Source organism: Phocoena sinus, chromosome 14, assembly GCF_008692025.1.
Source record: "Phocoena sinus isolate mPhoSin1 chromosome 14, mPhoSin1.pri, whole genome shotgun sequence".
Lineage (NCBI taxonomy): Eukaryota > Metazoa > Chordata > Mammalia > Artiodactyla > Phocoenidae > Phocoena > Phocoena sinus.
In genome coordinates this window covers 26,664,187-26,690,795 of record NC_045776.1, presented here as the reverse complement: position 1 = coordinate 26,690,795, position 26,609 = coordinate 26,664,187, and the positions used below count along the sequence as shown (strand labels likewise).

At 41.1% G+C, this 26,609-nt stretch overlaps 2 protein-coding genes across 2 annotated transcripts in view; one reads left to right on the top strand and one right to left on the bottom strand.

Moving 5' to 3' along the window:
* The window catches only part of KATNAL2 (katanin catalytic subunit A1 like 2), a 91,731-nt gene that overhangs the window by 7,752 nt on the left and 57,370 nt on the right, over positions 1-26,609 (top strand). The gene's annotated exons all lie outside the window — the stretch shown is intronic.
* LOC116739005 (elongin-A-like) lies at positions 6,088-25,273 on the bottom strand. Its single transcript, XM_032603044.1, is given in 6 exon segments — positions 6,088-6,707; positions 6,710-7,421; positions 7,423-7,543; positions 7,545-8,154; positions 8,157-8,435; positions 25,261-25,273. Coding segments are annotated over 6 exon segments (2,355 nt in total).

Here is a 26,609-nt window from a genome sequence, read left to right as displayed (position 1 = left end):
TATAAATACGTTTAAACATTTAAGGAAAACACGATTATAAAAGGGAGAAAAACAGAAGATATAAGAAGAATAAAATGGAACTTAACAGACTTGAAAAATATGCAGAATTGTTTCTGGGTCCTCAAGTCTGTTCCATGGGACTTTTTGTCTATTTCCTGTGCTAATACCACACTGTCTTAATAAATATAGTTGTATCCATTCTTGATATCCATTAGAGCAAAGACTTCTACTTGTTCTTTTTGTGTCAAATGGTCACACTATTATTTGTTCTTGTAGTTCCTTTAGGTGTAAGATTAGGTTGTTTATTCGAGACTTTTTCTTGTTTCTTGAGGTAGAATTGTATTGCTATAAACTTTCCTCTTAGAACTGCTTTTGCTGCATTCCATAGGTTATGGATCGTAATGTTTTCGTTGTCATTTGTCTCTAGGTAGTTTTTGATTTCCTCGTTGATTTCTTCAGTGATCTCTTGGTTATTTATTTACTTATTGTTTAGCCTCCATGCGGTTGTGTTTTTTTATGTTTTTTTCCCTGTAATTGATTTCTAATCTCATTGCATTGTGGTCGGAAAAGATGCTTAATATGATTTCAATTTTCTCAAATTTACTAAGGCTTGATTTGTGACCCAAGATGTGATCTATCCTGGAGAATGTCCGTGTGCACTTGAGAAGAAAGAGTAATCTGCTGTTTTCAGATGGAACGTCCTATAAATATCAATTAAATCTATCTGGTCTGTTGTGTCATTTAAAGCTTGTGTTTCCTTATTAATTTTCTGTCTGGATGATCTGGCCATTGGTGTAAGTGAGGTGTTAAAGTCCCCCACTATTATTGTGTTACTGTCGATTTCCCTTTTTATAGCTGTTAGCAGTTGCCTTATGTATTGCGGTGCTCCTATGTTGGGTGCATATGTATTTATAATTGTTATATCTTCTTTTTGGATTGATCCCTTGATCATTATGTAGTGTCCTTCCTTGTCTCTTGAAACATTATTTATTTATTTTTTTTGTGTGGTATGCGGGCCTCTCACTGTTGTGGCCTCTCCCGTTGTAGAGCACAGGCTCCAGACACACAGGCCCAGCGGCCATGGCTCACGGGCCCAGCCGCTCCGTGGCATGTGGGATCTTCCCGGACCGGGGCACGAACCCATGTCCCCTGCATCGGCAGGCGGACTCTCAACCACTGAGCCACCAGGGAAGCCCCAAAACATTCTTTATTTTAAAGTCTATTTTATCTGATATGAGTATTGCTACTCCAGCTTTATTTGATTTCCATTTGCATGGAGTGTCTTTTTCCATCCCCTCACTTTCAGTCTGTATGTGTTCCTAGGTCTGAAATGGGCCTCTTGTAGACAGCGTATATATGGGTCTTGTTTCTGTATCCGTTCAGTGAGCCTGTGTCTTTTGGTTGGAGCATCTAATCCAATCACGTTTAAGGTAATTATCAATATGTATGTTCCTATGACCATTTTCTTAATTGTTTTGGGTTTGTTTTTGAGGGTCCTTTTCTTCTTTTGTGTTTCCTACTTAGAGAAGTTCCTTTAGCATTTGTTGTAGAGCTGGTTTGGTGGTGCTGAATTCTATTAGCTTTCCCTTGTCTGTAAAGCTTTTGATTTCTCCGTCAAATCTGAATGAGATCCTTGCCGGGTAGAGTAATCTTGGTTGTAGGTTCTTCCCTTTCATCACTTTCAATATATCCTGCCACTCCCTTCTGGCTTGTAGAGTTTCTGCTGAGAAATCAGCTCTTAACCTTATGGGAGATCCCTTGTATGTTATTTGTCATTTTCCCCTTGTTGCTTTTAATAATTTGTCTTTAGTTTCTGTCAATTTGATTAGTATGTGTCTTGGCACGTTTCTCCTTGGGTTTATCCTGCCTGGGACTCTCTGCGCTTCCTGGACTTGGGTGGCTGTTTCCTTTTCCATGTTAGGGAAGTATTCGACTATAATCACTTCAAATATTTTCTCCAGTCCTGTCTCTCTTTCTTCTCCATCTGGAACCCCTATAATGTGAATGTTGTTGCATTTAATGTTGTCCCAGAGTTCTCTTAGGCTGTTTTCTCATTTCTTTTCATTCTTTTTTCTCTATTCTGTTCCACCCAACAAAAATAATAAAATATCTAGGAATAAACCTACCTAAGACCTGTATGCAGAAAATTACAAGACACTGATGAAAGAAATTAAAGATGATGCAAATAGATGGAGAGATATACCTTTTTTCTCTTTTAAGAGATGCATTTAAAGATTTAAATTTCCCTCCAATCACTACTTTGCCTGCTTCCACATGTTTTAATATGTAGCATTTTAATGTTTTCCTTTTCATTCAATTTCACATATTTTCTAACATCTATTATGATTTTTCTCTGACCCGTAAGTATTTAGAAGTGTATTATTTGCATATGGGAGGTCTATTGATACCTTTTGGACATTGTTTTCTAGATTAACTGCATTGTGTTTACATAACAATATTCTACATAGCAATCTACATGATTTCAGTCCTCTAACATTTGTCAAGAATTGTTTTATGGCTCAGTGAATGGTTAAGTTTCTTAATTGCGTTCAAATCTTTTATATCTTACAGATTTTTTTCTTCTTCTGTTAATTATTGAGGCAGACATATAAATATCTCTCACTGTGATTGTATTTTTTTGCCTATTTCTCGTTTTGATTTTGTCAATTTTTGCTTTATTTATTTTGATACCATGTTATTATGTACATAAAAATTTAGGATTGTTATCTTCAATTAATTTGTGCGTTTTATGTGAGATAGGGGTTAAGCTTTGTTTTTTTCTTATTTGGTTATCCAGTTGCTCCAGTACCTTTAAAATTTTTTTTTTGAATTACAGTGTCAACTTTGTAAAAAATCACATTACCATATATTTGTGGGTCTATTTCTGAACTCTCTGTTCTGTTCCATTGATAGATTTATCTATCTCCGTGCCAATATCAAAATATCTTAATTATTGTAGCTTAGTATTAAGCCTTGAAAGCTGGTAGTGTAAATCCTCTGACTTAACTCTTTTTCAATGCTGTCTTGGTTATTCTAAATTTCCACATAAATTTTAGAATCAGATTTTCAATTTATATAAAAAAGTCTGGGGGCTTCCCTGGTGGCGCAGTGGTTGAGAGTCCGCCTGCCGATGGAGGGGACACGGGTTCGTGCACCGGTCCGGGAAGGTCCCACATGCCGCAGAGCGGCTGGGCCCGTGAGCCATGGACACTGAGCCTGCGGGTCCGGAGCCTGTGCTCCGCAACGGGAGGGGCCGCAACAGTGAGAGGCCCGCGTACCGCAAAAAAAAAAAAAAAAAAAAAAAAGTCTGCTGAGCTTTTCATGAGATTTCATTCAATCTATAGATCAATTTTCAGGAGAATTAACATCTTAACAAAATTCATTTTCCCAATTCATAAACATTGTATCTTCTTTAGTACCTCTTATCCCTATTTTGCCATTTTCAGCATAGAGGCTATATTAGTTTGCTAGGGCTGCCATAACAAAATGTCACAGACTGGGTGGCTTAAACAACAAAAATTTATTTTCTCACAGTTCTGAAGGCTAGAAGTTCAAGATCAAGATGTTGGCAGGTTTGGTTTATCCTGAGGCCTTTCTCCTTGGCTTGCAAATGGCCACCTTCTTGCTGTGACCTCAATATGATCTTTCCTACATTGGAGAACATTCCTGGTGTCACTTTGTGTGTCCAAATTTCCTCTTCTTCTAAGGACACCAGTCAGATTGGATTAGGGACCACCCTAATGACATCATTTTAACTTAATCACCCCCTAAAGGCTCTATCTCCAAATACAGTCACATTCTTAATTATTCAGGGTTAGGGCTTCAATGTATAAATTTGGGGAGGAGAGGACACAATTCAGCCCACAAAAGAAATCTGAAACATCTTTTGTTAGATTTGTTCCTATCTGATTTTTATATACTATTGTAAATGATATTGGTTGAAATAGTTTTTCTCAAGTCTGTGTCTGAGAGTTCCAGTATCTTGAGGCCCATGTGAATCTGTTTCAGTTGTCTGTTATTCCTAATGTTTTTCATTTATGTTGTTCTTTTCTTAGACTGTATATGGCAGTGTAGTTGATGGTTTGTTTTTAGAAATAACTTGAGATGAAGGATGATGATATCTTCCTGTAGAGGTAATTTAGGCTTGTTTCTGCCTTGTGCCTGGGGAGAGGAGCTAGTAATCTAGGAATATCTCAATCCAAATTCAGGGACTGAGATTTTTCTGGGCCATACAGAGCTTAGGCAGCCTAACTTATCCTTTGTCCTTTTTCCTTGGACTGAATAAGAACTGAGTATTCATTGGTTTTACCAGGGTCCCCTATCTTGGTGGGTCTTGGATTAGAACTTTTGCATCTGTAGCACTTTGAGGTTGTCAAACACACTACTTAGCATCTTAGCCTCTTAGAGGCAGGCAAATGTCCTGGAGAAAAGTTCGATTCAAGTGCCATGGTCATGTCTTTGTATTAATTGAGTACACACACACATAAACACACGCAGGTGTGTCTGGAGAATAAAATCCTATAAGTGAAATTGCTATATCAGAGTTTGTATATGTGTATGTTTGATATATGTGCATCTGTAGAATACAATTCTTGTGGAAATAAATAAAAACCACCCAAGCTGAACAAACAGAGGCTATTTATTGAGAGCTTGCTATAGCAAGGGAGTCAGCTACCATCACTTGCATTTGGCAGGCAGGGGAGTGGGATAGCTTTATAGTGAAAAACTAAGGGAAGGCTTTAGTATTTTCTGATTGGAGGTTGCTGACTTGGGAAATCCGGAGTTGGGCCTAACTAGAAGTGGGGCATCTTATGTGATTGATTTGGAGATCATATTTGGCTTTCTCTGGTTGGTCCTGACTTGGAGGCTGAGGGCAAAATAGGGAGGCCGGCAGTTGACCAAATCTTCACCACTCTGGGCCAGTTGCTAAGGAGGTTGTGATTTAGTTTCCTGGACTGATTGCTGGAGAGTCTGTGATTTGGTTTTCTGGGATGGTTGCTGCAGAGGTTGTGGTTTGGCTTCCTGAGCTTATGTGGTTCTGGCCATTAGTCATTTATATATTTAGTTTCTCATCCTAAAAGGGATATTGTAGTACCAAAGAATATATATTTAACATTTGCCTATTAACTTCAATAGAAGTTGTATTAATTTATCACCTACTAGTAATGTATGATCATCTGCTGTAACACAGCAGGCTGTTAATCTTTTGAATTCTACTTAACTGGTAGGTGAAAATTTGTATCATGTTATGGGTTTTTTTTTCTTTTTTTTTGAATTTAATTTTTTTATACAGCAGGTTCTTGTTAGTTATCTATTTTATACATATTAGTGTATATATGTCAATCCCAATCTCCCAATTCATCCCACCACCACCATCTCCCTCATATTATGTTTATTTGCATTTTAGTAAGATTGAGCATCTTGTCATATATTTAAGAGTCATTTGTGTTTTCTTTTGTGTGAACCATCTTTTCCTATGTTTGCCCACTTTTATAGTAAATTATTGGTCTTTTTTTTCTCATTAATTTGTGGGCCCTTATTATATATAAAGGAAATTTGCCTTCTGAATGTTAACTGAGTTATAAATATCTTTCCCAGTTTGTTGTTTATCTTTCGAACTTGTTGTTTTATATATTTCTAAATTTTTATGTGGTCAAACATATCAGTCTTTTTAATTAATTGCTTCTGGGTTTGTGTCCAAGAAGACCTCATCTACTCAGAGAGTAAAAAAAAAAAAATCTCACGTTAAGTACTTTTGTTTATTTATATAAACACAATCTGGGGATAATATTTGTTAAGAATATGTCATATTGTTTACAAAGAGGCTAGCTAACAACAAAAGTATAATGAATCTTAAAATCATCAGTGGCACTGAGGCATCTCATCTTCAGAATTCTGAAGTGTTCTCCAGGCAGGAGGCAGTGGCTATGGCAGCTCACAGGTGCAGCACTTGAAAACTACAGGAGTCAGAGTCCAAAAGTTTCCACAAAGCAAAACATTCTGGTCTCCTTTGGAAGTCCCATTCCCTAACACCCACTGCCCTTGTATTCCTCCTCTGGAATTCCAGCTCCAAGGCAAGGCCTCAATTTACCGTCGGGAGAACCTGTTCTTGAAATCTTTAATTGTCTTGGCCATCATGGGGGTGATTTTCTTTGCAGGTTTCCTGCCGCAGACTACCCGCGGCAAGTGGGTACTGGTGGTGCTTGAGCAGGCTCCAGCTGGCTTCTCATGGGTGAGGTTAAGGCTGTTTCTGCTGGAGGGAGTATGGATGGTTCCTGTGGGGTACAGGGCTGGCTTGATCTTGACTTTTTCAGGGGCAGCTGCTTCTCCTATTTCAAACTTCTCCTGCCTCCTTCGAACGTCAGAAGGTGGCCTGGCCAGAGAGTTGAGAAGGATCATCTTTGCTTGTCGGCCTTTGGGCTTATTGGCTTGTGCAGATTGGATATTCACTGTCAGTGCTTGAAGCCGCTGCTCTCGGGCATCCTGAAGCCGCATGTACATCTCTTGCCATGTCTCGTGCTCTTTTGGCCTTTCTTTCCTAAAGTTTTGATGAGAGTGAGTTTTCCATAATTTGTCTGTTTCTTGGACTAATGCATGATTGTATTTCTCTATGTGATACAGCTGATCAGGTGCACAACTCTCCAAGATGGGTTCAAGAACCGAATATGGGACTCCTCTTACTTTAAAGATTGAATTGATGTTGTTTTAAGTACCCAGATGCACTGCTGGCGCAAGGTCATCATTTTGGCAAGATAGGCACACTTGGAGCCAGAAAACACTTGCATCTTAGAATTCATTCTGCGTCCAGTAAATCCAACTTCTTCCTCTTCCTGGGGTGAAGACAGTGCTTTTTGCTTTGGTCGTAAGGAGGACATCAATCCAGAGGCAAGAAGTGGATGGTCATTGGCCTGGACCCTGGGTAATGGGAGGTCCGGCCACACTGGTGCATCAGTGGGGACTTTTTCCAGCTTGGCCCAGATGTTTCCAGAGGGCTGCAGCTTCTCTGATCTGTTTTCATTCACCTTAGGTAGTTCCTGAACCAAGTCCAAGGTTTCACTTGAATCATATTTTTTAGGTCCTTCTTCTTCAAGAGCAGTGGCTGAAGTTTTCATAAACTTTTTCTTTTTCTCCCTAGGCTGGTTGTGGTTGAGGTATGACTCAAAAGACGTGGTGGGCGGCTTGAATTCATTATCCACATCCACCTCCTCACCTTTAGGGAGGGAGCCCTCAGGCTTTCCATCCAAATGAGGAGGTCTTACTTTCCCTTCTTGAATCTTTTGGTTATTGGAAACCTTCTCTTTCACCTTGGGTAACAGGCCTCTTATCCCCTCTGCTATGTCCAAGCGGTCGAGACTCTGCTTGTTTTTGTCCGGTTTGGTTTTCTCGGAGTCTTCGTGCTTTCGCTTTTTAAGGTCTGAAGCTCGTCTGAAAGGGAGGTAAAACCTGGATGCCGCGGCCCTCTCTTTCCTTCTCTTTCTCGACACCACTAGAGGGCGGATTCTCGTTTGCGTCGTTCCGGGGGAGAGACCACGGCCTTTCCTCTGGAGAAGGCCAGGCCTGATTTTCGTCTGGTCAAAGCAGAGGACTTCTCATGTCCCTTGGTGCAGATCAGGCGTTTGTCCCTGTGGGGAGGCTGGTGTCCCCTGCTTAGACTCCCAGCCCCTCTCCCCTGGGGTGCACCCAGGCGGCGGTCCAGTCTGGCCTGAGGGGCATCTGAGGGGCCTTCTCCAGGCCTCTGCTGTGCAACACGGGCCTCCGCCAGGCGTCTGTGACAGTCCCCGTACATCAGACAAGGACGGCTAGACTGAGGAGGAGACCAGCTGTAACCAGATGATCCCCGCCCCGAAGAATAAACCGGGGAACCCCCGCGGCACCGCCTTCTGTCCTCGCCCCTCTCCCGGCCGTGGGACCCGTGGCAGGGCCTCACGAGCTCTGAGGGGTGTCTGTGCAGCTCTGGTCTGTGCTCGCGGCCGGGCGATCCGTCTCTAAGGGCTGCGCGGTGTGCGTGGCCGTGCCCCTCCATCGCCTCCTTCTCCGAAGGAGCGTCCTCTGGGGGCTGTTGGGAATCGCTCTTCCCCAGGTCCCTCTCGGCAGGCTCGGGGTTTCCGTCCACTGGAACCAGCCTCCTCCACAGCGCCGCCAGGTCCCGGCCAGGCTTCCGACGCTCTGGCGTTTGTGCCCTCGACTGGCCGTCAGGCCGACCCCGCTCTCCGTGAGAACGGCCGCCGGAACGGTCGAGGCCAGTGGCGCTTCTGGTCTCTTCACGGCCTCCTCCGCAACCTGGTGCCCGGACGCCGCCGCCCGGCCCTGCCCTGCCCCGAGCTCCCCCGGGTGCACACGGCGCGGCCCCGCCTCTGGCGCTCGGGGCGCGGAGCCCCCACGGGAACGGCCACCAGCGCGCGTCCGGGACGCAAGGAAGCCCCAGCGCCCCCTTCCTGAGGGGGCTGAGAGCTGTGCCCAAATTACATCACCACCAGTCGGGAGACCCTGGGCCGCCCCGTCCCACTTGGGTCCCGAGAGCAGCAGGAATCAATCAACAGTGACGACAACCCTAGCGCTGTGCGCTTGCCATCGACTGATTCCAGCCTCTACACAACCAAAGAAGAGTTATATTATCCCCATTGTACGGGTGAGTAAACTGAAAGAATTTATTAGATCTAAGAATTCCTGACAGTTATTTTTATTTTGTTTTTAATATTCTCAGTAGTATAAATTGGCAGTTCTAATGATTACTTATGTAATAATAAGTCAAGCTTAAAGAAATAATAGGTAACAAACAGAATAAATAAGTAAAACCACCACATTCCCACAACCCAGATACAGTAAGGTATTATTACCCAACAGTGAACCTTGGTGTGTATCCATATATCTTTCCAGGTCCTTTGCTATGTGTGTATATACATATACATGCACACACCCGCATATTTTATCAAAATGAAATTGTATTGTAAATATTGTTCTTTAACCAACTAGTTCTCTAACCAGAGTGCAAAACAGGATCATGCATTGTATCTGGTTGTATCCCCTATGTCTCTTTGAATTTGCACAGCTTCTCCCATCCCCTACCTTCTCTATTTCTATTTATTTTATCTTCCAGTTTTATTGAGATATAATTGACATACAGCACTGTATAAATTTAAGGTATACAGCACAATGATTTGACTTGATACATCATGAAATGATTATCACAAGTTTAGTGAACATCTAGCATCTCATATAGATACAAAATTAAGGAAATATAAAAAAAATTTTCCTTGTGATAAGAACTCTTGGGATTTGCTCTCTTAACTACTTTCATATATAAATACAGCAGTATTAATTATATTTATCATGTTGTACATTATATCCCTGGTACTTATTTATCTTATAACTGAAGCTTGTACCTTTTGACCACCTTCATCCAATTCCTCCTTCCTCCACCTACTGCCTCTGGTAACCACAAATCTGATCTCTTTTTCTATGAGTTTGTTTGTTTGTTTTGAAGTTTAATTCACTTACCGTACTATGTTAGTTCTGTTATATGACATAATGACTTGATATATATTCGATTTATATAATTTCAAAATGATCAACACAGTAAGTCAGTTTTGAGCTGTCATCATACAAAGATATTATATAATTATTGACTATATTCCCCACACTGTGCATTTCCTACCCGTGACTCATTTATTTTGCAGCCAGAAGTTTGTTCCTCTTAATCTCCCTCACCTATTTCTTTCCTCCTTCCCGCTCCCCTCTGGCAATCACCTGTTTGTTCTCTGTATCTATAACTCTTTTTCTGTTTTGTTATGTTTGTTCATTTGTTTTGTTTTTTAGATTCCACATATATGTGAAACCATATAGTATTTGTCCTTCTCAGTTGGATTTATTTCACTCAGCATAATACCCTCTAGGTCCATCCATGTCATTGTAAATGGCAATATTTCATTCTTTTTTTATGGCTGAGTAATATTTAATTGTATATATATGCCACATCTTCTTTATCCATTCACCTATTGTTGGGCAATTAGGTTGCTTCCGTATCTTGGCTATTGTAAATAATGCTGCAATGAACATAGGGGTACATAGATCTTTTCTAATTAGTGTTTTTATTTTCTTTGGATAAGTACCCAGGAGTGGAATTGCTGGATCATATGGTAGTTCTATTTTTAATTTTTTGAGGAATCTGCATACTGTTTTTCATAGTGGCTGCACCAATTTACATTCCCATCAACAGTGCAAGAGGATTCCCTTTTCTGCACATTCTCACCAACACTTGTTATTTGTTGTCTTTTTTTGTTGTTGTTGTTATTTGTTGTCTTTTTGATAATAGCCATTGTGACAGGTATGAGGTGGTATCTCATTGTGGTTTTGATTTGCATTACCCTGATGATTAGTGATGTTGAAAATCTTTTCATCTGCCTGTTGGCTATCTGTATGTCTTCTTTGGAAAACTGTCTATTCAGATCCTCTGCCTGTTTTTTAATCCGGTTGTTTGTTTTTTGATGTTGAGTTGTATGAGATCTTTGTATACTTTGGATATTAACCCCGTATTGGATATATTTTTTGCAATTATATTCTCCCATTCAGAATGTGGCTTTTCATTTTGTTGATGGTTTCCTTCGCTGTGCAAAGCCTTTTACTTTGATGTAGCCCCATTTGTTAATTTTTGCTTTTGTTTCCCTTGCCTGAGGAGACATATTCAAAAAAGTATTACAAAGATCAATGTCAAAGAGCATACTGCCTATATTTTCTTCTAGAAGTTTTATGGTCTCAGGTCTTACATTTAAGTCTTTAATGCATCAAGTTTATTTTTGTGCATAGTGTGAGAGAGTATTCTGGTTTGATACTTTTGTGTGTAACTGTCCATTTTCCCAACACCATTTATTAAAGAGGCTGTCTTTTCCCCATTGTATATTCTAGCCTCCTTTGCTGTAGATTAACTGCCCATATAAGTTTTGGTTCATTTCTGGGCTGTCTATTCTGTTCCATTGATCCATGTGTCTGTTTTTGTGCCAGTACTATACTGTTTTGATGACTGTAGCTTTGTAGTAAAGTTTGAAATCAGGGAGTGTGATACCTCCAGCTTTGTTCTTATTTTCTGAAGTTGTTTTGCCTAATATTTTGTTGAGGATTTTTACATCTGTGTTCATCAGTGATATTGGCCTGTAATTTTCTGGGTTTTTTGTGATGTCTTTGTCTGCTTTTGGCATCAGGGTGATGCTGGCCTCATGTTTGGAAGAATGTGTTTGGAAGTGTTCCTTCCTCTGCAGTTTTTTGGAATAGTTTGAGGAGGATAGGTTTTAGCTCTTCTCTAAATGCTTGGTAGAAATCACCTGTGAGGCCATCTGGTCCTGGACTTTTGTTTGTCGGGAGTTTTTTATTATTATTATTATTACTGTTTCAATTTCATTACTGGCAATTGGTTTGTTCATATTTTCTATTTCTTCCTGATTCAGTCTTGAGAGATTGTACATTTCTAGGAATTTGTCCATTTCTTCTAGGTTGTTCATTTTATTGGCATATAATTGTAGTTACCTCTTAGTATCCTTTGTATTTCTGTGGTGTTGGTTACAACTTCTATTTCATTTCTGACTCTGTTGATTTGGGCCCTCTCTATTTTTTTCTTTTTTGCGGTACGTGGGCCTCTCACTGTTGTGGCCTCTCCCATTGCAGAGCACAGGCTCCGGACGCTCAGGCCCAGCGGCCATGGCTCACGGGCCTAGCCGCTCCGTGGCATGTGGGACCTTCCCGGACTGGGGCACGAACCCATGTCCCCTGCATCGGCAGGCAGACTCTCAACCACTGAGCCACCAGGGAAGCCCTCTATTTTTTTCTTGATGAGTCTGGCTAAAGGTTTATCAAGTTTGTTTATCTTTTCAAACAACCAGCTCTTGGTTTCATTCATCTTTTCTATTTCTTTTTTTAGTCTTTATTTCATTTCTGCTCTGATCTTTATGATTTCTTTCCTTTTATTAATTTTGTGGGTTTTTTCTTTCTCTAGTTCCTTTAGGTGTAAGGTTAGGTTGTTTGAGATTTTTCTTGTCTCCTGAGGTAAACTTGTATTGCTATAAACTTCCCTGTTAGAATTGCTTTTGCTTTGTCCCATAGATTTTGGATAGTGTTTTTTTGTTTTAATTTTCTCCAGGTTTTTAAAATTTTGTCTTTGATTTCTTCAATGATCCATTGGTTGTGTAGTAGCATATTGTTTAGCCTCCACATGTTTGTGTTTTTGCATTTTTTTCTTGTATTTGATTTCTAGTCTCATAGTGTTGTTATTGGAAAAGATGCTTGTTATGATTTCAGTTTTCTTAAATTTACTGAGACTTGTTTTGTGGCCTAGCATGTGATCTATCTCGTAGAATGTTCCATGTGCACTTGAAAAGAATGTGTATTCTGCTGCTTTTGGATGGAATGTTTCATGTATATGGATATGATCCATTTGGCCTAATGTGTCTTTTAAGGCCAGTGTTTCCTTATTGATTTTCTGTCTGGATGATCTATCCATTGATGTAAGTGGGGGTTGTTAAATTACCTTACTATTATTGTAATACTGTCATACTGTAATACTGTTTTCCCCTTTCTGTCTGTTAATATTTGCTTTATGTATTTAGGTGCTCTTATATGGGGTGCATATATATTTACAATTGTCTTCTTGGATTGATCCCTTGATCATTATGTAATGTCCTTCTTTGTTTCTTGTTACAGTCTTTGTTTTAAAGTCTTTTACCTGATATAAGTATTGCTACCCTGGCTTTCTTTTCATTTTAGTCTGCATGGAATACCCTTTTCCATCCTTTCACTTTCAGTCCATGTGTGTCTTTAGATCTAAAGTGAGTCTCTTGTAGGCAGCATATATACGGGTCTTGTTATTGTGTGCATTCAGCCACTCTATGTCTTTTGATTGGAACATTTAGTCCATTTACATTTAGAGTAACTATTGATAGATATGTACTTATTGCCATTTTATTAATTGTTTTGGGGTTGTTATTGTAGTTCTTTTTCTTTCTGTCTTCTTTTGCTCTCTTCCCTTGTGATTTGATGACTATCTTTAGTGTTATGGTTGGATTCCTTTCTCTTTTTGTGTGTGTGTATCTATTATGGATTTTTGGATTGTGGTTATCGTGAGGTTTATATATACCAATATATATTTTAAGATGCTGATCTTTTAAGTTCAAATACATTTTAACAATCCTACATTTTTACTCCCCCATGTTTATTGTTTTTGACATCATATTTCCCATCTTTTTGTTTTTTATATCCCTTAAATACTTAACATGGATATAGATGAGTCTAGTATGCTTGTCTTTTAACCTTCCTACTAGTTTTACATGTGGTTGATTTACTACCTTTATAGTATATTTGCCTTTACCAATAAGATTTTTCCTTTCATAATTTTCCTATTTCCAGTAGTGGTCTCTTCTTTTTCACTTAAAGAAGTCTTTTTAACATTTCTTGTAAAGCTGGTTTGGTAGTGCTGAACTCCTTTAGCTTTTGCTTGTCTGTAAACCTTTTGATCACTCTGTCAAATCTGAATGAAAGCATTGCCAGATAAAGCATTCTTGGTTGTAGGTTTTTCCATTTCATCTCTTTAAATACATTACCACTCTCTTCTGGCCTGCAGAGTTTTTGTTGTCAGCTGATAGCCTATGGGAGTTTCCTTGTACTTAACTTGTTGCTTTTCTCTTGCTATTTTTATCTCTCACTTTATCTTTAATTTTTGCTATTTTTATTACACTATGTGTTGGTGTGGTTCTCTTTGGGTTGATCCTGTTTGGGAATCTCTGTGATTCTTGGACCTGGATGTCCATTTCTTTTCACAGGTTAGGGAAGTTTTCTACTATTATTTCTTCAGATAAGTTTTCTACCACTTTCTCTCCTCTTCTCCTTCTGGGACCCTATAATGTGAATGTTAGTACCTTGATGTTGTCCTAGAGGTCTCTTAAGCTATCCTCATTAAAATTTTTTTCCTTTTTTCTGTGCAGCTTGTGTGATTTCTACTACTCTGTTTTCCAGCTCACTGATCCATTCCGCTGTATCATCTAATCTACTGCTGATTACTTCTAGTGTATTTTAAATTTTCAGTTACTGTATTCTTTATCTTTGGTTCTTCTTTATGTTTTCTAACTCCTTATTAATAACTTCCACCTTCTCACTCTGCTCACCCAATCTTCTCCTGAGTTCTTTGAGCATCTTTACAGTTACTACCTTGAACTCTTTATTGGGTCGATTGATTATCTCCACTTCACTTAGTTCATCTTCTGGGGTTTTATCATGTTCCTTCATTTGAAACATATTCTTCTGTCACCTGATTTTACCTAATTTGCTGTTTTTATTTCTATATATTTGGTAGGTTGATTATGTTTCCTGACCTTGGAGAAGTGGACTTTTGTAGATGTCCTGTGTTTCCCAGCAATGCACTTCCCTCTGGTCACAAGAGCTATATGCTCTAGGGGTGCCCCCTATGTGGGCTGTGTGGGTCCTTCTGTTGTGACAGGCTGACTACTGTGGGTGGTCTGGTATGCCTGGCTGGTTTATATATAGCAATATATATATGTATTAAAAAAAACTGGTTTGTTGTCAGGCCCTGTCTTGTGCTGAAGCTGCTAGTCACTGGTGCGTGAGGCGGGGTCACAGGGCAGCTGGGTACAAGGCCCTGGTGTGTTCTGGGGCTAGTGCTGGTCTGCTGATGGGTGGAGCCAGGTTCTAGGATGGTGGTTGTGGGGCTAGGTGTCCCGGATCCACTAGATGGCCTGCTGGTGTGGGACCTGTTCCTGACACAGCTGTCTGTGGGGTCTGGGGTGTCCTAAAGCTGGTGTTGGCCTGCTGGTGAGTGGGGCTGGATCCTGGGGTTGGGGGGATCCTGGGGCTAGTGTTGGCCTGCTGGTGGATGGGCCCAGGGCCAAGTGGTTCCCAGGACTAGTGGCAGCCTGCCGTGGGTGAGGCTGAGGCCCATGAGGTCCCGGGGCTAGTGCAGGTTCACTGGTGTGAGGGTTCTGGGGAACAGGACTGAGTCCCGGGGCAGCTGTGGGCTCGGGGGTATTAAGGCAGCTAGCCTACTGGTGGGTGAGGTTTTATCCCCACCCATCTAGCTACTTGGCCTGAGATGTCCCAGTACTGGTGCTTCCAGGCTGGTAGGTGGGGCCAGTCCCAGCACTAATAAGCTAGAGGGAGGATTCCAGAACGGCATTGACCAGCAACAGTGTCCTTGTGGTAGAACAAGCTTCCAAAAATGGCTGCCACCAGTGTCTGTGTCCCCAGGGTGAGCTCCAGTTTCCTCCCGCCTCTCTAGGAGGCTCTCCAAGATCACCAGGTGCATCTGACTCAGGCTCCTTTCAAATTATTGCTTCAGCCCTAGGTCCCAGCACATGTGAGATTTTGTGCGCATTTTACAGACGAAGTCTTTATTTCCCACAGCCCTCTGGCTCTCCTGAAAGTAAGCCCCGCTGGCCTTCAAAGCCAAACATTCTAGGGGCTTATCTTCCTGGTGCAGGACCCCCAGGCTCAGGAGCCTGATGTGGGACTTGAACCCCTCACTCCTTGTGGAGAACCACTGCAACTGCAATTATCTTCCCATTTGTGGGCTGCCCACCCACGGGTATGGGTCTTGACTATACAGCATCTCTGCCCTTCCTACCTGTCTCATTGTGGTTCCTTCCTTTTTTTTTTTTTTTTTTTTTTTTTTTTTGGTACGTGGGCCTCTCACTGTTGTGGCCTCTCCCTTTGCGGAGCACAGGCTCCAGACGCGCAGGCTCAGCGGCCATGGCTCACGGGCCCAGTCGCTCCGCGGCATGTGGGATCTTCCCGGACCGGGGCACGAACCCGTGTCCCCTGCATCGGCAGGTGGACTCTCAGCCACTGTGCCACCAGGGAAGCCCCGTGGTTCCTTCTTTATGTCTTTAGTTGTAGGAGAACTTTCCTACTAGTCTTCTGGTCTTTCTCATCACTAGTTGCTCTGTAAATAGTTGTAATTTTGGTGTGCCCATGGGAGGAGGTGAGCTCAGGGTCTTCCTACTCCACCATCTTGGCCGTTCTCTCCTATTTTATTTTATTATTTATTTATTTTTTGCTGTACGCGGGCCTCTCACTGTTGTGGCCTCTCCCATTGCGGAGCACAGGCTCTGGATGTGCAGGCTCCGGACGCGCAGGCTCAGCGGCCATGGCTCACGGGCCTAGCCGCTCCGCGGCATGTGGGATCTTCCCGGACCGGGGCACAAACCCGTGTCTCCTGCATCGGCAGGCGGACTCCCAACCACTGCGCCACCAGGGAAGCCCTCCTATTTTATTTTTAATGACACTAACCTGTTCAAGAAACCATGCCAATTGTTTTGGAGAACATCTCCCTTTCTACAGTTGTCTGATTGTTTCCTCAAGGTTTCACCTGCTGTTCTATCCCTGGTGAGACTGTGGTGTCACCTTACTGTGATTGCAGTCTGATCTCTCCATCATGCAACTAGAAAGTAGCCTGTCCATAATCTAGTTCCATGTTTAATAACAATGGCATGGCACAGCAAGTCCCCTGTGTTTCAGTAGGCTTTATACTTCCCTGAAATCCCCAATTCTATAACCAGTTCAATCTCAGGATTTACAACAAATGCCTCCCTTCATGGAACACTGTTCCTGAGCGTAGCTGACCTGTTCTGATTTTGTATTAAGTACAATAAATACCTTCCCTGGATCTGTAGATGCCCCTTCTGGTAGTTCTAGTGCTTTGTCAAGTTGTGCAGCATTTGGAACTTGGCAAGTTTCTTGGTAGAAACAGGAGATAATCAGGAAACAAATTAGAACCTATGGGTATATATATTCAAGCTTTTAATTGAATATTAGATGCAAGGACTGTAAAATAGAACTATAATGAAAACATTTGAAAGAAGAAGTGTGTCCTTTTTAACTGTTTGTTTTTGAGATGGAAAGCTTAATGCAAAATTTAGATCTTATTACAGAAATTGAAACGAGCTCATGCAAATTAATCTCCACTGCACCCATAAAAAAGAAATTAAAAGCACTAATGCTGTTTGTGGTGTATATACAGTAACATTTCCTAAATATCTTCCGGGTCCAAAGCTAGGAATGATATTCAATGTTTCTTTTCCTCAGGCTACAGTATCGTAGGATTCAATTTTGAATCTGATAATGTAGGCACTTTTGTTGCACAGTAGCCCACAAAGGAAATGAAGGAAGTAGAAAACAGCCAGATTATTGAAGCAGAGACAAATCTAACCCCAGTTAGATGCTCACTTCTGGGCCTCCTTTCTTTGGTAGACAGAAACTAATGGAGCATCTAATTGTGTCCATTTCAGGGGCACACCATCTTTTACAGTTTAAATTGACCATTGGTGGTGGCCTATTCTTAGTCTTTTAATTCAGAAGACAATTTTCTATGATAACTTGAATGGCATGAGTAGAAAGGTGTTATAGATCTGGCAAACTTTATACTTTTAATTAACAAATTTATAAGACCGTATTCTGTGTTTCAAGTAACCTCACGCCTTAAATATTTAACACTAGGTATTTGAATAGAGTTTTCTTATCTCTCCTTAAGTTCTGAATTTCCATCAAACTTAAAGAAGTAGCATTATTATTTTAAGGCCTGGGCACCCCAACTATAAGCTGTTTCACAGTCTGCATGGTAAAAAGCCATTTTTGAAGCAACCTCATTATCAAACAATTCTAAGTCACTGAACCAGAGTATCCTTCAGTCCCCATCATCTGCTGTAGAGATCAGGACTGTTTGCCAAACTTTGTTATTCCAGCCATAAAGCCGTAGAAATACTCTTGATTGGAGTTGGGACAGCTATCGTTTTCCAGGAATATAATAAAAACTTTGCGCAAGTCCCTCTGATAGATTGTTTATAGCCTTTCAAGAATATGATCAACATTGCTCAGATCAACTCAGGATCCGGAAGTCCATCCCAAGAATTAGAGCTTTGCCTTCCTATTCATCCTGATGTACCATGAGTTCACTAGGTCAGTGGTGTTCACTGTTTAAGTGACTCTCCAGGGATTCTAAAAGGAATTTGAGGGAGATTATTCTGACAAATCCTCCAGCTCAAGTTTGGTGAGGGCAGCTGTGAAAGCCAAAGCTCTCCCTATGGATAGTGGACAATAAGACTCCTATGTTTCTCTCCCTCAGTGTATATGCACATGGAGGGAGGGAGGTAAATTCAGGGGGACATGGGAGTAGGAAGTGTAGTGTGGAGGAGGAGCTGCCTTTGGGTGACTTTGTCTGGATCTTTCCCTCCTAGTGAATGGAACACCCAAGGCCAGCATCAGTGTCAGGACATTTCTCACCCCACCCCCATATCTACTGATGGAGGAGAGGGGAGGGAACCCAAATGTCACAGTGGCTCATCTGCCAAGGTGATGATGGAATTCCTTAGCCTGGAAGTGTTTTGATCTGTGAACAGTTGAACCCAAGCCAACGTGTTTCTTTGCTCTTTACTTGCCAAAGTATTAAGTTAAACAATTCAGAAGTCTATGGATAAAAAATTGAGCCGCTGTGCCCCCATCCCTTTCCTCTACCCAGAGGTAACTACACATCTAGATTTTTATTCCTTTCTTTTTCTATGAGTGAAAGAGTGTGGGTATGTATTTCTGTGATTTTTCACCTTACACATGTCTTAGAATTAGGTAGATTTGCATCTGCTCACATAGAAAGATGTTCAAGGCATATTATTAAGTGGGGGAAAAAGTAAGATGCCCAACAGTATATACAAAATTTTTTGCAAATTTAAAAGAATTTGTGCATATATATGTTGATATATTCATAAACCCCTTTCAGAATGATTACATGAGAAATTAACAATGGTGGATAGGGTGAAGAGAAAGACGTTTCTTTTTAGACTTTTTGTACTAATCGAAGTTTTTCTTTGTCAAATTTAAGCATTACCTTTTTTTTATAGGTTTATTGGAGTATAATTGCTTTACAATGTTGTGTTAGTTTCTGTTGTACAACAAAGTGAATCAGCTATAAGTATACATATATCCCCATATCCCCTTCCTTTTGAACCTCCCTCCCACCCTCCCTATTCCACCCTTCTAGGTTGTCACAAAGCAGCGAGCTGATCTCCCTGTGCTATGCGGCTGCTTCCCACTAGCTATCTATTTTACATTTGGTAGTGTATATATGTCAGTGTTACTCTCTCACTTCGTCCCAGCTTCCCCTTCACCCCTGTGTCCTCAAGTCCGTTCTCTACGTCTGTGTATTCCTGCCCTGCCAATAGGTTCATCAGTACCTTTTTTTTAGATTCCACGTATGTGCGTTAGCATACAGTATTTGTTTTTCTCTTTCTGACTTCACTCTGTATGACAGATTTTAGGTCCATCCACCTCATTACAAATAACTCAATTTCATTCCTTTTTATGACTGAGTAATATTCCATTGTATATATGTGCCACATCTTCTTTATCCATTCATCTGTTGATGGACATTAGGTTGCTTCCATGTCCTGGCAATTGTAACTAGTGCTGCAATGAACATTGTGGTACGTGACTCTTTTTGAATTATGGTTTTCTCAGGGTATATGCTCAGTAGTGGGATTGCTGGGTCATATTTTTAGTTTTTTAAGGAACCTCCATACTGTTCCCCATAGTGGCTGTATCAATTTACATTCCCACCAACAAAGCAGGAGGGTTTCCTTTTCTCCACACCCTCTCCAGCATTTATTGTTTCTAGATTTTTTGATGATGGCCATTCTGACTCATGTGAGGTTTGCATTTCTCTAATGATTAGTGATGTTGAGAATCTTTTCATGTGTTTGTTGCCAATCTGTATGTCTTCTTTGGAGAAATGTCTATTTAGGTCTTCCGCCCATTTTTGGATTGGGTTGTTTGTTTTTCTGATATTGAGCTGCATGAGCTGCTTGTATATTTTGGAGATTAATCCTTTGTCAGTTGCTTCATTTGCAAATATTATCTCCCATTCTGAGGGTTGTCTTTTCATCTTGTTTATGGTTTCCTTTGCTGTGCAAAAGCTTTTAAGTTTCATTAGGTCCTATTTGTTTATTTTTTATTTTATTTCCATTTCTCTAGGAGGTGGGTCAAAAAGGATCCTGCTGTGATTTATGTCAAAGAGTTAAACATTACCTTTGATTCACACTTTCTTTCTATTTGGGAGTGGACAGTAAGTGGGTAGAGAGAAAATACAATGTCTTCAAAATCTTTCCTCGTCAGTGTATACAGATCTACTTCGTTCTTTTTATTGGGGCAAAGTGATACATAGTAAGCCTGTATCATGATTTAGTTAACCACTAATAGACATTTTAGAGTATTTCTAATTTTGGAGGGGAATACACATAATGCTGTATTAGACATCCTTGAACATTTATTATTTTGCACATGTGAAGTATTTCTATGATATAGTATAATTGATCTAGCATAAATGGTGAGGTATGGAATTGCGGGGTCAGTGGGCATGTGCATGTTTCCTTTTGCTGTATAAAAGTGTTGTACTAGTTTACATTTCCACCAACTGTATCTGAGTACATATTCTTTCACACCTTGCCAACTATGAATATTATCTGGATAAAAATTTTTTAATTTCTGCATTAAAAAATTTTGAGATCCTTTTTGAAAGAAGTTTATTTTTTTCCAAATGAACTGAGGAAATATTAACACTACTTAAGATGGTTTCTTCAACTTTTCTGTGTACTGCAAGTTGTGATAAAACCAGAAAGAAAACATAAAGGAAATATCTGCCTAGATGATTTTGTGTTTTCTTTTCTGTCTGGGGCGTCTACCCTGTAGCCACATTGACTCAGCAAGCTTGTTACAGCCAAGTCATCAGAGCAAGTAAAGAAGCATCATTGCCGCATCCCAAGACATGACCAGGCTCTGCCATCAGGGTGGTGAGGAGGCCCTCACAGCAGTGTGGGTGATAAGCAGCCCCCCCATTTCCATTTTGAATAACTTCAAAATATTGCATGAAATCATTTTTATTTCCAGTCATATCATTTATTTTATATTACTCAAAACATTGCTCAAATTATTTACATTCGTTTTAGCCTTTTTCTCCCTAACTCTCCCTGTTTTATGCATTTTAAAACAGTTTTATTGAGATATAATTCATATACCATGCAACTCACCCATTTATTTTTTTATTTTTTATTTTTCTAAGATGATTCTTTTTTTAGATTTTTTTTCTTGGCTGTGCTGGATCTTCATTGTGGCATGCAGGATCTTCGTTGTGGCATGCAGGATCTTCGTTGTGGCGTGCGGGCTTCTCTGTAGTTGTGGTGTGCGGGCTCTCTAGCTGAGGCACACTAGGGGCTCAGTTGCCCTGCGGCATGTGGGATCTTATTTCCCTGACCACGGATGGAACCCGTGTCCCCTGAATTGGAAGGCGGCTTCTTAACCACTGGATCTCCAGGGAAGTCTAACTCACCCATTTAAAGTGTGCAATTCTATGGCTTTTAAGGACAGGGGGTGACGGTTAAGGGGTGCAGAGTTTCTTTTTGGGGTAATGAATATGTTTTTAAATTATCATGGTGATAGTTGTATAAATCTGATCTGGGCTTTACCCAGGTGACCACCTTCAGGAAATTCAGGGCTGTCAGCCAAAGCCAGTGCAGTGTGTGTCGTACTGAGGAGCACAAGCAAAACACTCCCGGCTGTTTTTTCTCAGCATCTTAGTCATAAGGGACCATTTGCATTAGTGCGTGTTTAGATTAGGAAGAGGCATGTGCTTTCGGAGTGAAGGATGGAGGGTCTCTGAACTATATGAACAAAGCAACTAACAGCTGTTAAGTACCCACCAAACACTGACCTGAGGCTGGCAGAGCACCCCACAGTTTGCAAAACACCAGGTGGAAATGGACCTGGTCAGTGTCGAGTGCAGTCCCTCTGGGGATATTCATGGCTTTCATGGCTCTTTAATTTAAATCCTTTTGTTCTCAAAGACCTTTGCGTACAGATGAGATGGATGGGCTTCACGTACAGCAAGACTGTGTTTTTCAGGAATTAAAGGCATAATCTCCTACAAGACGCACTCCTCCTGGTGCCGCAGGGTGACTAACTAACTGAGGTCTAGCCAGTAGTTGCTTTGAAATGGTCACTAAAATTGTGAGATTATGTTTGAGGAATTGTAAGAGACACCATTTGTTGCTATGTGAGCTCCGCTAAGACTGGCAACCACGGTTGTTTAATTTGGGCAAATTTGGCACAATTTTCGGCAGATTAGAACAGCAGCTTCTCTCTGGTCAGATGTGAATGTGCAGGGGCAGGAGTGGACACTGATGGGAAGGGTTAATGCAGGGGAGGAGTTGATGCAGGGAAGGGCACAGGCCGGAACCAGAGACCTCGGTTCTGAGTCTAACCCCCAAGCGTGAGTTTGAGAATGTGGACATTTAGAAACATATCCCATCAATCGTATTACTGCTTGTTTATTTTTTTATTTATTTATTTTTTTCTGTACGTGGGCCTCTCACTGTTGTGGCCTCTCCCGCCGCCGAGCACAGGCTCCCGATGTTCAGGCTCAGCGGCCATGGCTCACGGGCCCAGCCGCTCTGCGGCATGTGGGATCCTCCCGGACCGGGGCACGAACCCGTGTCCCCTGCACTGGCAGGCGGACTCTCAACCACTGCGCCACCAGGGAAGCCTTACTGCTTGTTTAATATGCAGTTTTATTTTGAAAACTTGATTTGGACTAAATTTTGTGATGATTGTCACCTTTTTTATTATGTAAGTAGTAATTTGGAACTACCTAAATTTCATGAAGTACTTCCCTTCCTCATACACTAGATGGCACTACAGGCGAGGCAAATCAACTTAGAAAAATAGAGACTGACTACCAAGGCTAATTTTGGTAAATTAGAAAGGCTTCAGTCTTCACCAAGAGTTGTTGTGTCAGCATCTTCAGAAAGATGAGGGAAAACTGCCAGTGTTGGACATCTTAATAGGATGTCGTTTTGTATAGTGGCTTTCAAGTTTTTTTTTTTACTGTGACCAACTGTGAGACGTCTTAGACTGGGATCCAGTGGACACACACATGCAAACGCAACAAAAGTTTCACGAAGCAATACTAAGCCTTCTTACCTGTTATGCATTCTGTGATAATTCTGTTGTGTTGAACTATGCTGCTTGTAGCCCACTGATTTCATGACCTGTAGTTTGACAAAAACAGTTTTCTAGTGGACCTATCAAGAAATATCAGTCTCTGCTTAGCACTTGGCACCATGCCAGGTACTTGGGGCGCCATGAAGAAATACTTAACTATACTCCTGTTTTCTCGGAAAGAGAAGAGTTAACTTGAGAAGCCTTAGAGAGCAACCCTTTAAGACACTGTAAAATTATGCCCCCAGACTAAAAAAACTGTGGAAGCAGATAATTGAAGTGAAGATATTATGGAATAGCTGGATCATGCCTAAGCTTTTACTCTGATATGAATTTTTTTTTTTTTTTTTTTTGCGGTACGCGGGCCTCTCACTGTTGTGGCCTCTCCCGTTGCAGAGCACAGGCTCCGGACGCGCAGGCTCAGCGGCCATGGCTCACGGGCCCAGCCGCTCCGTGGCATGTGGGATCTTCCCGGACTGGGGCACGAACCCATGTCCCCTGCATCGGCAGGCGGACTCTCAACCACTGCACCACCAGGGAAGCCCTGATATGAATTTTTTTGGGGGAAATTACATACTGTGAAACAAAAATAGTCACAAGAAATACATGTGTATTCCATTCATATAACATTCAAAAATGTAAAAACTAAACACTGTTTTTTTTAATGGATGTATAGTTGGTAAAAACTATAAAGAAAAAGGGAGTGATGAGCATAAAAGTCAGGATGGAAGTTACCTCTGGTGGGAGGAGGGGAAACGTCCGAAAGGAACAGCACGAGGGAGTTTCTAAGACACTGAAGGTGCTCTGGAGCTTAACCAGGGTGATGCTTGTTATTATTATTATTATTAAAAATGAATGGATGTTTTATACATTCTTCTATATGAATTATATATTTCATAATAATAAAAACATAGCAAAGAAGATTACTGTAATTGCCTTCTTGAGTCTTTAACTCATCTTGGTAAGTTGCTTTCCGGTTTTTTTAACTCACTCGGACAAAAGGGGTTTCTTCAAGGACAGAGGTAGAAATGTACCAAAGGTCAGTTTTTAAGAATGACCTGTCATACAGTTTTTTTTTTTTTTTTTTTTAAATATTTATTTATTTATTTATTTGGCTGCGCTGGGTCTTAGTTGCAGCACGCGGGATCTTCGTTGCTGAGCGCAGGATCTTCCTTGCGGCATGTGGGCTCTTAGGTATGGCACGCATGTGGGATCTAGTTCCCTGACCAGGGATCGAACCCGGGCCCCCTGCATTGGGGGCGTGGAGTCTGAACCACTGGACCACCAGGGAAGTCCCTGTCATACAGTTTTAAAGCTCTCCAAATGTTATCAGATCTGTCCTTGAGGGCAAATTTGGATTTTAGAAAGAGTGAAAACTGCTAATAAAGTGCGTTCTTAAATTTAGTGAGGCACTACTTCAAATAAGAGGACTCTCCAACAGCTGAGGGGTGATTAAGTTATGGTGCATTCTCTACAGTCATTAAAAGTCATGTCTTAGAAAAACTTCTAATATCTGGGAAAAATATTTACAAAGTATTGATATTTTTAAGAAGAAAAAGCACAGGTTATCAAAACACATGAGAAGCCTATTTTGTAAGAAGATGGAAACAATGTGACCAAAACATCTAATTTTTTTCTTGTGCCTTTATGCATTGTCCCAGTTTTCTACAGGGCCACATATTATTTTTGTAAATGTGGGCTGGGGAAGACTGTGGTCATTAATCTACATTGAAGACAATTTTAAAAGAGGAGTTTCGGAAATATTTTGAGCAATGGAATAAAAGCATGACCTGTTGAGGTAACTACGTTGAAGGGTGACTCCATTTAGATATATTAAGTCTGATATATTTGTTTAAAAATCAGTTAATAGTTTAAAAAATAGACATTTTTAAGAGCAGTTTTGCTTTCACAGCAAAATTGAGTGGAAAGGGCTTCCCTGGTGGCACAGTGGTTGAGAATCCACCTGCCAATGCAGGGGACACGGGTTCGTGCCCCGGTCCGGGAAGATCCCACATGCCGCGGAGCGGCTGGGCCCGTGAGCCATGGCCTCTGAGCCTGCGCGTCTGGAGCCTGTGCTCCGCAATGGGAGAGGCCACAACAGTGAGAGGCCCACGTACCGCATTAAAAAAAAAAAAAATATTGAGTGGAAAGTATGGAGAATTCCCATATACACCCTGCCCCACACATGCACGGGCTTCCCCAGTATCAACCTCCTGTGTCAGATGAACCTACCTTGACACGTCATTGTCACTCAAAGTCCGTAGTTTACATTAGAGTTCACTTCTGGTGCACATTCTATGGATTTTGACAAATCCTTAATGACGTGTAGGCACCATGATAGTATCATATAGAATAATTTCACTGCCCTGAAATTCTCTGTGCTCTCCCTCCCTCCCTCTTTTCCTTAATGGTTAAAGCAGACGTACAATTTGTCTGATAGGCTACAGAACAGGCTATTCTATTCAAGCCAAATCACGTATATGCCAGAATGACTTCCCCATACCTCAATGTGTGAAAATTTCTTGCATTGTAACCTTTTCAGATTGGCTTTTTTTACTGAGTAATATGCATCTAAGTTTCCTACATGTCTTTTCATGGCTTGGTAGTTTATTATTATTTTTTTACTACTGATTAATATTCCATTGTGTGGATGTACCATACTTTATTTATCCATTCATCTACTGAAGGGCATTTTGGTTGCGTTCGGCAATTATGAATAAAGCTGCATCAGCAGCTTCAGTGTGCAAGTTTGTGTGTAAACCTGTTTTCAACTCTGGAGTAAATACCAAGGAGCGTGACTGCTGGATCATATGGTAAGGGTATGCTTAATTTTGTAAGAAACCACCAAACTGTCTTCCAAAGCGGCTGTACTGTTTTGCATTCCCACCAGCAATAAATGAGAGTTCCCATTGCTCTACATCCTCACCGGCATGTGGTGGTGTTAGTGTTTTGGATTTTCACCATTCTAAGAGGTGTGCAGTGCTATCTTCTTGTTGTTTTAATTTGTCATTCCCTGGTGACATCTTTTTATATATTTATTTACCATCCATATATCTCCTTTTGTGAGGTGTCTGTTCATCTCTTTTGCCCATTTTTTTTTTTTTATAGTGTTTATTTATTTTTACTTGTTGACAGTTTGCTTTATTTATTTATTTATGGCTGTGTTGGGTCTTCGTTTCTGTGCGAGGGCTTTCTCTAGTTGTGGCAAGCGGGGGCCACTCTTCATCGCGGTGCGCGGGCCTCTCATTATCACCGCCTCTCTTACTGTGGAGCACAGGCTCCAGACGCACAGGCTCAGTAATTGTGGCTCACGGGCCCAGTTGCTCCGCGGCATGTGGGATCTTCCCAGACCAGGGCTCGAACCCGTGTCTCCTGCATTGGCAGGCAGATTCTCAACCACTGCGCCACCAGGGAAGCCCTGCCCATTTTTAATTGGGTTGTTTATTTTCTTATTGTGGAGTTTTAAGAGCTCTTTGTATAATTTTAATAATAGTTCTTTATCAGATGTGTCATCTGTAAATATTTTATCCCAGTCTAAGTCACTATTTTTGTGTTATATATTTTATTACTTCAAGGATTAT